The sequence below is a fragment of the Mastigoproctus giganteus genome, chromosome 14, assembly GCF_048544385.1.
Source record: "Mastigoproctus giganteus isolate SK-2022 chromosome 14, ASM4854438v1, whole genome shotgun sequence".
In the NCBI taxonomy this organism is placed as follows: Eukaryota; Metazoa; Arthropoda; class Arachnida; order Uropygi; family Thelyphonidae; genus Mastigoproctus; species Mastigoproctus giganteus.
In genome coordinates, this window is record NC_143588.1 from 11,881,065 (window position 1) to 11,895,097 (window position 14,033).

Genomic DNA, 14,033 nt, shown 5'->3' on the forward strand with positions numbered 1-14,033 from the left:
ATGCACAATTTTTAATGAAGAATTTATAACTAAATTTTTAATTTGTACCATGCCATGCACTTTTCCCATATAAATGAAAATGCCGGGACACTGTAGTACACACATTTGAGGTAAAAAACACCCCCACTGAATAGACATTTAAATCAGATTAGGTGGTTAAGTGTCAGCCTGCTCCTTTGGAGTTGTCTCAGAAAAAGAGTTTACTTCAAAATACAACATAAGGTGAGCACTGGCTATTTTTTTGAGATCTTGTACAAGCAGCTGGTCAGAGCTTTAAGAATACTAGATCCTCTTCTGGCATAAGGAAGGCAAGAACCATTTTATAGCAGAAGTCCATACAATTTGTAGAGAAAAAGCAGTTTATAAATTTCTGACTGATAGATATTTAATAATCCCATAATGGTTATCTGCTTAGACAGAACTTGCTTTACAGACAAATACTGTTCTCAGTTCATGCTCTGTGAATATGGCTAGATATTCACATTAAGGCCACCAGGGGTCAGTTTTAATGCAAGTTTTATAATTTTGTTTTGTGGTCAGAAACTCAGGATAATGTATGGTTTGCAGTCTTTTATAATAAATGAATTGATTTCATGCAGTGTAGTGTCACTCTACTTATATTATTTCTAGCATATCGTATTCTTTGACAGAAACCCTATATTATCTTGTGTGAGTTTCTCATATCATTCTAGGTAATGTACAGTAATAGAAAACAACACAGAATAAACTTTTATTTTCCTAAAAAAAAGGCTTGTAAGTTTTAACATCTATAAACATGGAGAAACTTTTATTATTCCTACATTTTATTTAATACAATACACTCAAGACAGTAGACGATTTGTGAAACAGCCTCATAAAAAATGGCAACAATGAAATGCATACTGTCTATGTCTTTATTTAAATAATTTTGCTGCTAATGAATTGGTGGTATTCCCTTTGATGAGAGAAAAAAAAAAAAAAAAAAAAAGCAGAAATACATATAAACATACAAAAGCACTGATAAATTTTGACAAAGGAAGATGACAAATAAATTACACGGAAACATTTTAAACAGGATGATATGATATTACAAAATAAATGTAATGATTGTATGGAATGCCAAACTGCCACACATCTTTACACTGGCTGTCGTCATTTTACATAGTTTTTTTTGCCAATTCTATCGATCCTTATATCAATGATAGTACAAATAATCATAATAGAAAAAACAGGTCTTTTTCTCCAATGATACAGGGCAATGGTTGTCAGAGGTAATATACACAGTGGAACATCCATAAGGATGTATGAATGATGTACAACTTTGTACTGATTTATTTCAACAGTTAGTTCAATATCTTTATACACCAACTTTTCAGCCTGAGTTTACTGGTGTTGTGATGCCTTGGTCCTTGTAATACAGACAGACTGTCATACACAGTATCTACACAGAAAAGTATCTTTGTGTGTGTGACAGGTTTCACACACACACAAATCAGAATAGTTCTCTGGTATGCATATAAAATTTCTTCAAAACACCTTGGCTTTACAGTCAAAGGTAAGAAAAAAGTATACAATAACAAGACTTTAAATACATTTAAAACATTTAAATTAATTGCATTATAGTCCTTTTTTTTTCTTTCTTTCTTTCTTTTTTTCTTTTTTTTCTTTTTTTCTTTTTTTTTTTTTTTGCCAGAGACTGCTCCATCGCTACACTGTATACAGTGGGAACACACAGCCTTGGACTGGCTGGCAGGATGATATGCTAACCCTGTGGGTAGTACAGTGAGGTGCTGGGATTACACAACACATAAATATATGTACACACACACAGGGCACTTCCTGTGCCAAAGCACACTGATCCTTTATTCACCAACTAGATAATAGCCAATGTAAGCTCAATCATGGCACAAGTTCAACTCACCAGGTATTTTTAATCATTCATGAGGTTTAGCCAACTCTGAGAGGCACTGTGCTATGGTCCGTGAAGATTCTATTGAAGACATAGCTAAATAAGCTAACTCTGGTTCATATCTTCTAGCATAACTGAAAACATAAATGAAAACTAGCGTAAGACTAGCAGAATACTAGCATAAATGAAAACAGTATACATAAAGTTATAATTTATTGAAAGTGTTTATACACAATAATCAGAAATATACATGAATTTGCACACTTAAAATTTTCAGACCTCTTAACAATCTTTTAAAGTAGAAAATGGAAAAATCTAATAGATTCATGTCTAAAATGTGTTTTTGTTTTTTAAATATTCATAATATATAAAAATATATATTTCATAATTTTTTAAAATAAATGTGTAAAAAACAGTGCATTTCTTAAATAATTAAATTTATATTTTAATAAAAAGTTGAATAAAATAAATATTGAAACCATTAAGAAAAGATGAAATATTAATATTCTCCAAAGCAGAATGCAAAAAAAAAAAAAAAAAAATCCCCAAATAATTTCAGGAAATTAAAAAGAAAGTTGGTCACCTGTCGGGTGAACCACCACTGTTTTTGTTACATTTTGGGTGCCATCACCAGGTTAAAATATCTAGTAAGGGATTTCTAGTGTTTACTGTATTTTCTAAATTTAAGAAGTTATCTGTATATTATACATGTTTAAATTCAAAAGTGTGTGATGCTTGTTTGTTTGTTATTTAGTTTTTAAGAGCATTAGCAACTAAGGCCATATTGCTCCGGGGATATGTGGTGGTCATGGGCTCGAACTCCGGTCTAATCAAGAAGCGTGTGTGCTATGCACTGCTGCTCCTGCCCACTTGGCTACAGAGGCGCCGGTGTGTGATGCAAAATTGTTTATAGATGTGTAGAATAGTTCAGACATAACACTTTTTAATGATGATAATATATTTGCATCATTATCAGTTACATAAACTAGGTTATGGAAAAAAAAAAAAATCACATGCATATCTCTGAAGACTGAATTTTTAGAATTTTGTAAAATCTACAGTAAGTGTCATTACTATCTGACATATTCGAGTTCAGGGTTAATTTTCTTAAGAATGAAGTACTAACTCTACAGCTTAGAAAATAAAAAGCTTGAAAACAGAACTTAGATGCTGCAACTTTTTTAACTTGGGATTTGGTGATGGGCCCATTGTTTTTTATATTTATCAATGATAATAATGCCCTAATAATCTAACACTGCAGTCAAATTGTCTCAGGATTAAAACAGTGCTGGTGAAAGCACTTCAGATATCATGATGCCAGAGGACTGGGTTCCCAGACTTCTGACTCTTTAACCAGGAGGAGGTAAAGGCACAACGTGCACATGAGATGTTGTCGACGTGCCAGGAAACACTGAAATATTGTTGCATCCTGCTTATTCTTGACCTTGCACCCTCGGATTTAGTATTAGCATTAGTAGAGGTTAGGATGATGGCTGCAGAGTGAGTGAGTTGACTGAGACGACACAAGAAGTATCTGAAAGATTTGAATAACAAAAGTGAACATGAGTCGACTCAGTGAATTGCAGAATTCAACCATCATATTGACGCCGTCAACTGACTTGCATCTGATCGCTCAACATAAAGCTCATGACAATATTCTCAGTAATCTGGATTCACAGCATTGAACTACATGATAGTTGCATGCCGTCAACTCTATGGCCGGATAGTAGGAGGGCTTATTACTGCATAGGTAGGCTACTAGAAAACTGAGTTCTACTGATATTTCCGCATCCAATCACAATTCCAAGTAGATTGGCATCTGCTCCCGTTGCATTGACCTCGATCGCAAAGTATGGTTGAATTTCTATTGATCGAGATCAGTACCATACGGTACCACGAGAATCGCTTAAATTTTAGCCGGGTGGTCAGTTAAATTCGCTGGGAGGTGCACCCATTTGATACATCCTGGGGAGAACGTGTGTGAATGTAAATGCAAAATACTCATTCAGTTTGTCAGCTATCTGAGCAGGATCATCAACAGTCGAATCATCAATATCAAGTGGACCTATCTGATTCACCCCCTTCCGTCTAGTGATCCATAGAGTCCACACACACACACACACACGAAAAATTGACAAATACAGCCACTCCCCGATTAACTTAAGAGTTGCGTTCCATGGAACTCTATGTAAGTCAGAATTTCCCCCATGCTTGACAAGCAGTCAACTGTACTCGCTGAATTGATTGAATCAAAAAAGAAATGTTTGACAAACATGTGAATAGAATTATTTATTGTATTTATTCTATATTTTATCTTATGTACAGGAAAAATTACAAAAAAGAGAGGAGACAGGTACAACGTCAGTAATTTTACCTCGAGCATCGCTGCCAGAATCGACATCTTCAGCTCATAAGAATGCCGCTGCAGAGGTTGAGGGCTGTAGAGATTTAGAAGGTGGCTTTATTTTCTTTTCATCGTAGATTTCTTTGTAGCAAGAAAGCAAGCATATCATTCGTCCTCTGTTAACTTTTAAGAATCATTTGCTGTCAGGATCCATCTTCTCAAACCTCACCACTGCAAAATTTCCCGAAATGCCACTGCCATCTCTCTGGCGATGAAGCATCTCAGCTCCTCATTTGGTTCATAGTGAGCTTTGTCAGCATTATCTTCTTTCACTGTTGCTGCCGGCAAGTCAATAAGTTCTTTGTTAGTTGAAAAAAAAGCTGTGAGTTAGGGTTGAATTTGAAAGTGTCTGCAGTTTTGCCCATACACAATAGGAGGGAGTATATGATGAGAGCCTTGTCGATCAATTTGGCCCTGGAGAGATTGTGCAAGGCTCAAGGGGTAAAATTTTTCTCAGCCTGGTCTGTGCTTGTTAACAGGAGAGACTGCTTCTACAGGGATGGGATACACTTAAATAGAAAGGGTGCAAGAAGATTTGCTGATGCTTCGAGGCAGAATTAGGTGGGTCGGAAAACTGCTAGCTTGGGGGGATTCACAGACTAATAGATTAACAGTATGCACTGGCAGAGTTGAAAGTGATTCTTGCACTGCTTCTATTGAAATGCAATTGAGCAGCAGCCTGAAAGCAAAGCAATGGGGATTTCCAGGACTGCTGGGAGTCATAATGGCACAAGTGAATACATGGGCTGTGTTAGGGTAACTAAGAGTAGAAACAGGTGCATGTGTACACCTATGCTAGGAGTATAGTTAATAAATTCGATGAGTTTGAAGTGCTAGTCAAGACATCAAAGGCAGATATTGTTGGGATATCAGACACATGGTGTCACACAGACATAAGCAGTGGAGAATTGGAATTTGGGGAGTAAAATGTGTGCAGAAAGGATAGACAGGACAGGAAGGGAGGGGGGGTTATGCCGTTAGTTAAGAAACACAAAATCTAAGGAAGTGCATCCAATTGATGTTGGTGGACAATGCAATGTTGAGTCTGTTTGTTGTGACATAAGCACTGGGAAAGGAAAAATGATATAGGCCTAATGACTCTGATGAGTATAATGAGCAATTGTGCGGAGAAATAGAGTGGGCCAGTATCAGAGTGTCTTATAAAGGGGGATTTTAATTTTCCAGAGATTGACTGGAATTTGTGATTTGGTCACTCACACACTAGCAAGGATTTTGTGGATTTATTGGATGATTGTTTTTTACGTCAGCATGTTTGGGAGGCAACCAGAGGGAATAATATTCTTGATCTGATTATCAGTAGGGATTCTTCATGAATTAAGAATCTGCAGATAAAGTAACCAGCACAATTAGAACGAGAGTAGCCTGTGCGGACATAGCCTTTTGCCGCTCCTGGAACAGAGAAGTTTTTTCTGATTTATTTTCTGTTTTATTAGCTTAAATTGGCATATTAACTTATTTTCTAGAGTAGCTTTATATTCCTATTTACGATACTTAGTTTAAAGTAACTTAGATAGAGATTTTGTAGGTATTACTTAGTATCGGTAAGGGTATCAAATCCACGTGTTTACCGTTCTTAAATTGCCGTCATTGTTACACATTACAAAATATCTCGAACTAGATAGCATAAGCTTAATATAGTATAGTATAGTACATAATATTGTCAATTAATCAGTAAAATCTATTAATCTTGTTGAACTTCATTATCAATCAAATTGTACTTTTAACTATACATATAACGAGTTAGGTTACATAACATAAATAATTAGAAAAATAAATAATTAATACTTAACTTGATACGGAAGTTATATAAAGGGATTTAGTAGATAACACTCGATACTGAAACATAAATATAGCGTTATAACTGTGTTGGGATACAAGTTTAGGGTTTTAATTTTGTACCGAAATTGAAATTTTATTGAAATTAAATCGAAATCATGACTCAAACCAGAGCAGCAAAGCAAAAGGCTCAAGCTAATGGGAGTGCTGTGGCTCAGGGGAGAACTGAGGGGGGCAGTTTCCCTCTGAATCACAGCCTTTTAAAATGCACTACTTGCTTGATGTTTGTGGAGCAGTCGGGTACGGGACATGATACTGCCATGGGGGATGTCTTTGTGTGTGCGCAATGCAAGGAGTGTAAGGAAATCAGCGATAACTCAGCATTGTTATGGGCCTATCTGAGAGCTTGAAGGACAGGGTGGATGCCCTCGAAGGATTAAAAGTGAGGGGACCATCAAGCTCTTAGCTGCCCACACCAATGCCAGAGCTTGCACTTGGTCATCACGCAACACAGTGGCAGCCCCCAAGGCAGAATGCACTGGTCCCAAAGGAACTAGTAGTTGTTGGTAACTCTACTGTCAGAGAAACGGGAAACATGCTTTGTAAAAAGGATAGGTGGAACAGGACCAGGGTATGTCTGCCAGGTGCAAAGGTTGATGACGTTGTAGAGCGGATATCATCTTTTAAGGGCACAAAAGGTGATATAGTTTTACATGTTGGCACTAATGATATTAAGAGTAGGAGACCGGCGGAATTACTTAACAAGTACAGGTCACTGTTGAAAAAAATCCGTGAATTAGGGTCGAATTTGAAAGTGTCTGCAATTCTGCCCAGACACGAAAGGAGGGAGTATATGATGAGAGCCCTGTCGATCAATTCGGCCCTAGAAAGATTGTGCAAGGCTCAAGGGGTAGAATTTTTTTCAGCCTGGTCTGTACTTGTTAACAGGATAGACTGCTTCTACAGGGATGGGATACACTTAAATAGGAAGGGTGCAAGAATGTTTGCTGATGCTATCGAGGCAGTGTTAGGTGGGTCGGAAAACTGCTAGATTGGGGGATACAAGGACTAATAAATTAACAGTAGACACTGGCAGAGGTGAAAGTGATTCTTGCACTGCTTCTATTGGAATGAGCAGCAGCCTGGAAAATAAGATGCAGGATATTTCAGAGACTGCTGGGAATCATTGGGGGTACAAGTAAACACATGGGTTGTGTTAGGGTAGCTAAGAAAAAGAACAGGTGCATGTATACTTGCGTGTACACCAATGCTGGGAGTTTAGTAAATAAATTTGATGAATTTGAGGTATTGCTCAAAACATCAAAGGCAGATATTGTTGGGATTTCAGAGACGTGATGTCACACAGATATAAGGAATCCAGAACTGGAATTTAGGGGGTACAATGTCTACAGAAAGGATAGACAGGATAGAAAGGGAGGAGGGGTCATACTATTAGTTAAGAAATACATAAAATCCAAGTAAGTGACATCGCTGGACAGTGCAGTGTTGAGTCAGTTTGGTGTGACATAAGCATTGGGAGATCAAAATTGAGAGTAGGAGTGTGCTATAGGCCTAATGACTCTGATGAGTATAATAAGAAACTGTACAGGGAAATAGGGTGGGCCAGTAAATCAGAGAGTCTTATAATGGGGGATTTATTGACTGGAATTTGGGGGCTGGTCACTCACACACTAGCAAGGCTTTTGTGGATTTATTGGATGATTGTTTTCTACATCAGCATGTTTGGGAGGCAACTAGAGGGAGTAATACTCTTGATTTGATTATCAGTAGTGATTCTTCATGCATTAAGAATCTGCAGATAAATGAACCACAAGGTGGCAGTGATCACAGTGTGCTGAAGTGGGATTTACTCAAAGAGGTAACTACAATTAGGGGTAAAGGGAAGGATTATTGCTTTCGTAAAGGCAACTACGATGGACTGAGACAGTATTTAAATTCTATACAGTGGGACCAACTGATGATGTTACCAACAGCAAATTCAAAATGGGAAGCATTCAAAGAACTTATCTTGGAAGCTACTAGGCTTTACATACCAACTAAGAAATATTGTTCAAGGTTTAGGCCTAAATGGATGTCAGATGAACTAATGAGACATGTGGCAGAGAAGAAAAATGCATGGGATACATACAAATTAACACGTGACACAGAAGCCTATGATAGATACAAGTTGATCTGTAACCAAGTTACAAAGGATGTTAGGCAGGCGAAGGCAGATTACGAGATATCTTTGGCAAGGGATGCAAAGAAAAACAGCGAAGAGTTCTTTACTTATGTAAACTCTAGAAGGAAGGGGATGAATCAGATTGGTCCACTTGATATCGATGGATCAACTGTTGATGAATCTGCTCAGGTAGCTAAGAAACTAAATTATTATTTTGCATCGATATTCACACGAGGAGTTATTCAGCAAGGGGAATGCCAGAGGTGAATTCAACTCTGGTAGTAAGCTAGAGAATCTTGTAATAACTGAGAGTAAAGTGGAGGAGAAATTGTTCAAGATAAACACAAGAAAGGCACCTGGGGTGGATGGGATCTATCCAGTTATATTAAAGGAGGCAGCAAAAGAAGTAAACAAACCTTAGCCATAATTATGAGAGCTTCCTTGGACTCAAGGGAGGTACCCATGGACTGGAGATGTGCAAATGTGACCCCAATTCACAAAGGAGGATCAAAGGCTGACACAAGTAATTATAGACCTGTGAGTTTAACTTCTGTTCCGGAAAATTAATGGAGGCACTGGTTAAAGAAGCACTGCAGGATCATCTAGACAAGACTTCAGTTATAGCTCGGACACAGCATGGTTTTGTTAAGGGGAAGTCTTGCCTGACCAATTTGATTGGATACTATGATGCAGTCACAAAAGAACTGGATGAAGGGAATAACTTTGATATTATATACTTGGATCTTAGAAAGGATTTTGATACTGTTGCACATGGAAGACTGCTGCACAAATTTGAGCAGTGTGGCCTTGGAGGCAAATTGCTGCTATGGATAAACGGGTGGTTGAGGGGGAGAAGACAGAGAGTGGTAATCAATGGACAGTGCTCATCGTGGACTAATGTTATTAGTGGAGTCCCTCAGGGTTCAGTATTGGGTCCATTATTGTTTTCTGTATTTATAAATGATATTGATGATGGTATATCAAGCTTAATGTCCAAGTTTGGAGACGATATGAAGGTTGGCGGGGTTGTCAAGGACACTACTGACACTATGCTGCTGCAACAGGATCTGGAAAGGTTGAGCAGATGGGCTGAGAGGTGGCAAATGAAGTTTAACATTGACAAATGTAAAGTACTACATATGGGAAACAGCAACCCCAGAGCAACGTATCAACTCTGTGGTACTACACTGACAGTGGTAGAGAATGAAAGGGACCTGGGTGTGGTTGTGCAGGCAGATATGAAGTTCTCTGAGCAGTGCAGATGGGCTGCAAGAGTAGCTCATGGTGTATTGTCAAGGATATATAGGAATTTTTCTAGCAGGGAGAAGGAGGTGATTATTCCGTTGTATAAGGCAATGGTCAGACCACACCTAGAGTACTGTATACAGGCCTGGAGGCCTCATTTCAAGAAGGATGTAGAGCTGCTGGAACAAGTACAGAGAAGGGCAACAAGATTAGTGAATGGAACAAAAGGGTGCTCTTACGAAGAAAGGCTTAAGTTTTGCAAATTACAGTGTCTGGAGACTAGGCACCAGCGAGGTGATCTGATAGAAGTGTATAAAGCTTTGAATGGTTTGAGCATGCTCAATGCTGATGGGATTATTCCTCTTGCTCAGAATAATTACCTGAGAGAGCATAAATTCAAATTGAGGAAAGACAGATGTAGGATAGACGTGCGGAAATTTGCCTTTAGCCAGCGGGTGGTTGGTTGGTGGAACAGACGTCCATCCCTTGTCGTGGAAGTTGATAGCCTAAATAAGTTTAAGGCTCAGCTGGACAGGTATTTCGAATGAACAGAGGGGTGAAGTGGAAGTGGTTATTTTTTATTTATTTATTTTTTTTTTTGGCTGATGCTGCATAAGCTTGCTTCCTTGCATCAAATGCCTCTACTAATGCTAATGCTAACCACTAGGTGGCAGTGATCACAGTGTGCTAAATTGGGATTTAATCAAAGAGTTAACTACCATCAGGGGTAAAGGGAAGGGTTCTGCTTTCGTAAAGGTGACTATGGTGGTCTGAGACAGTATTTAAATTCTATACAGTGGAACCAACTGATGATGTTACCAACAGCAAATTTAAAATGGGAAGCATTCAAAGAATTAATCATGGAAGCTACTAGGCTTTTCATATCAACAAAGAAATATTGTTCAAGATTTAGGCCTAAATGGATGTCAAATGAACTAATTAGACATATGGCAGAGAAGAAAAATGCACAGGATACATAAAAATTAAAGGGTGACATTGAAGCCTATGATAGATATAAGGTGGTCTGTAACCAAGTCACAAAGGAGGTTAGACAGGCAAATGAAAATTACAAGAAATTTTTGGCAAAGGATGCAAATAAAACAGAATTCTTTACTTATGTAAACTCTAGAGGGAAGGGGATGAATCAGATTGGTCCACTTGATATCGATGGTTCAACTGTTGATGGTCCTGCTCAGGTAGCAAACAAACTAAATGAATATTTTACATCTACATTCACACATGAGGAGTTATTCAGGGAGGGGAATGCCAGAAAGCACCTGGGGTGGATGGAATCTATCCAGTTATATTAAAGGAGGCAGCAAAAGAAGTAAACAAACCCTTAGCTATAATTATGACAGCTTCGGGGGAGGTACCCATGGACTCGAAATGTGCAAATGTGACCCCAATCCACAAACGAGGATCAAAGGGAGACAGGTAATTACAGACCTGTTAGTTTAACTTCTTTTCCAGGGAAATCAATGGAGGCACTGGTGAAAGAAGCATTGCAGGATTATCTAGACAAGACTTCAGTTATAGCTCGGACACAGCATGGGTTTGTTAAGGGGAAATCTTGTCTGACCAATATGATTGGATACTATGATGTCGTCACAAAGGAACTGGATGTAAAGAATAATTTTAATATCATACATTTGTACCTTAGAAAGGCTTTTGATACTGTTTCACATGGAAGATAGCTGCAGAAATTGGAGCAGTGTGGCATTGGAGGCAAAAGACAAGGAGTGGTAATCAATGGACACTGCTCTTCGTGGACTAATATTATTAGTGGAGTCCCCCAGGGTTCAGTGTTGGATCCATTATTGTTTTTCTGTATTCATTAATGATATTGATGATGGTATATCAGGCTTAATGTCCAAGTTTTCAGACGATGCAAAGGTTGGCAGGGTTGTTAATGAAACTAATGACAGTACACTGTTGCAACAGGATCTAGAAAATTTGAGTAGATGGGCTGAGAGGTGGCAACTGATGTTTAACATTGACAAATGTAAAGTATTGCATATGGGAAGCAGTAACCCCAGAGTAACTTATCAACTGTGTGGTACTACTCCGACAGAGGTAGAGAGTGAAAAGGACCTGGGTGTAATTGTGCAGGCAGACGGTGTGCAAAAGTAGCCCATGGTGTTTTGTCAATGATATATAGGAATTTTTCTAGCAAGGATAAGGAGGTAATTATCCCCTTGTATAAGGCAATGGTCAGGCCACACTTTGGGTACTGTATACAGGTGTGGAGGCCTCATTTTAAGAAGGATGTAGAGCTATTGGAACGAAGGGTTGCTCTTACAAAGAAAGGCTTAAGTTTTGCAAATTATAGAACAGTCTCCAGACACTGGAGACTAGGCACCTGCGATGTAATCTGATCGAGGTGTATAAAGCCTTGAATGGTTTGAGCATGCTCAATGCTAATGGGATTCTACCTCTTGCTCAGAATAATCGCCTGAGAGGGCATAAATTCAAATTGAGGAAAGACAGTTGTAGGATAGATGTGCGAAAGTTTGCCTTTAGACAGCGGGTGGTTGATTGCTGGAACAAACTTCCATCTGTTGTTGTTGTAGAAGTTGATAGCTTAAACAGATTCAAGGCAGAACTAGACAAACATTTGGAGTGGATGAATGAGTGAAATGAGAAGGGGGGGGAGGGTTTGGCTGATGCTATATAAGCTTGCTTTCTTGCATCATGTGCCCTTGCTAATGCAACAACCTCCAACTGAAGTAGCTCTGCAACCTTTACAATCTTATCTGTAACCTCTTCACATGATTTGTCTTTTTTCATACCCTTCGAATCCTTTCACATGCCGTGGGCATATTTTCTTCCACACGCCATTTAAGGAACGTTTATAATTTCAGCCAAGGACTTATTAATATTTCAGATGGTGTGGTAAATATTGTAAGATTTCCAAAAGTCTCTTAAAGTAAAATTTTCCTCATCGTCTACTGCAGACAATGCCTGCAGTAGACATTGTTTCCATATTAGTGCTATTATCTATCCTATTTATATTTTTACAGCATAAGGACAACCACTGTTCAAATCCTTTGCACTGGCGTGTTGATCTATCAATTGGATAGGGGGCTGATCTTTTGAACGACTCACCTCTGCGACGATTTGTCCAGTGTTTGAAATGCTGCGATTCTCTGACCATTATTGGCCTCGTGGTCCTCCGACGAGATGGGGCATAATGGTCAGTCTATTTTTTGTTTATTTAGTTTAATTTTGTATTGTAGTTGGTTTCTGACTCTGTTAATAGTGATAGTTCATGCAATTTGGACCTGGTGCTGTTAAAATGTATCTAATTCAATTTTTTATTCTATTATTTGGAGCGTAACTTCTACAATACTTTCTGTCTTACTACCTTTTCCCCCTCCCCACTGTTTTCATTTACGTCTTTAATTTCGATCTATTTTTCGCTCTATTGGTTTGCCATACTGCTGGCTAAAGTTTTATTATTACTATTATTTTTCCTGTTTTATACAATATGCAACATGCAGAGGATTATGCTATTTTGCTGCCTCTGATGCTTGCCTTATCAATTTTTATTTCTTATTCTTTATTTTTACCTGTTTTTATGTTAATTAGTTTGTTACATCTCTCTCTCTCTCTATATATATATATATAGAACCAAAAATCCAAGCCCAGAGACAGGTTTCAACACAGAAACCAAAAATGTTGCCAATTACTAGGTAGTTTAGACTGTTTAGGTCTATTGTAATAATTGTCCTCCCATTCCAATACTTCACATGGTAAAGTGTCTTTATTAATCCAATCCTTTCTTTTTCTTAATCCCCTCCACTTCTGTGAACATTGTCACATCACACTCGGTTCTGTCACATGGTAGTTTTCCTTTTTAAATGTGTGCCATCCATCCATCCACTTAAGTTAATAAAGAGATATTAAAACTTTCTTGCCCTTTAATCACTTTTGTGTCCTTTATTCATTTTATATATTTACTTATTTACTTGTATATTTTTATAGCTTTTATTATTATTATATATTCTTATTATTTTTGTCCACAACCTGTTTTTAATTTTCTTTCTATTTATCACACTTTAGCAAAATTTTGTTAGTTATTGCAAGAAATTTTTACTGTTAATGTCTTTTTCTATTCTGCTTGCAGATGAGACCTTATTTCATACTGACATTAAATGCTGTGTAAACAATATATTTTTCTTAATTAGCATTATTAAAGGCACATGATGCAAGAAAGCAAGCTGATATAGCTTCAGCCAAAAAAAAAAAAAAAAAAACCCACCCTTATTTCACCCATCCACTTGCTCCAAATGTTTGTCAAGTTCTGCCTTGAATCTATTTAAGCTATCAACCCCTACAACAACAGATGGAAGTTTGTTCCAGCAATCAACCACCGTCTTTGCACAGTTTGAATTTACGCCCTCTCAGGCGATTATTCTGAGCAAGAGGAAGAATCCCATCAGCATTAAGCATGCTCAACAAATTCAAGGCTTTATACAACTCAATCAGATCACCTTGCAGGTGCCTAAATATATATA

At 37.8% G+C, this 14,033-nt stretch overlaps 1 protein-coding gene across 1 annotated transcript in view; it reads right to left on the reverse strand.

The window, feature by feature from the left end:
* Positions 1–1,688: 1,688 nt before the first annotated feature.
* Bap170 (Brahma associated protein 170kD) overlaps positions 1,689–14,033 on the reverse strand; it is a 557,627-nt gene continuing 545,282 nt past the window's right edge. The window contains exon 21 of the mRNA XM_090388941.1: positions 1,689–2,022. Coding sequence (XP_090245067.1) covers positions 1,914–2,022 — 109 coding nt within the window. The 3' untranslated portion in view covers positions 1,689–1,913. The remainder of the gene's footprint in view (positions 2,023–14,033) is intronic.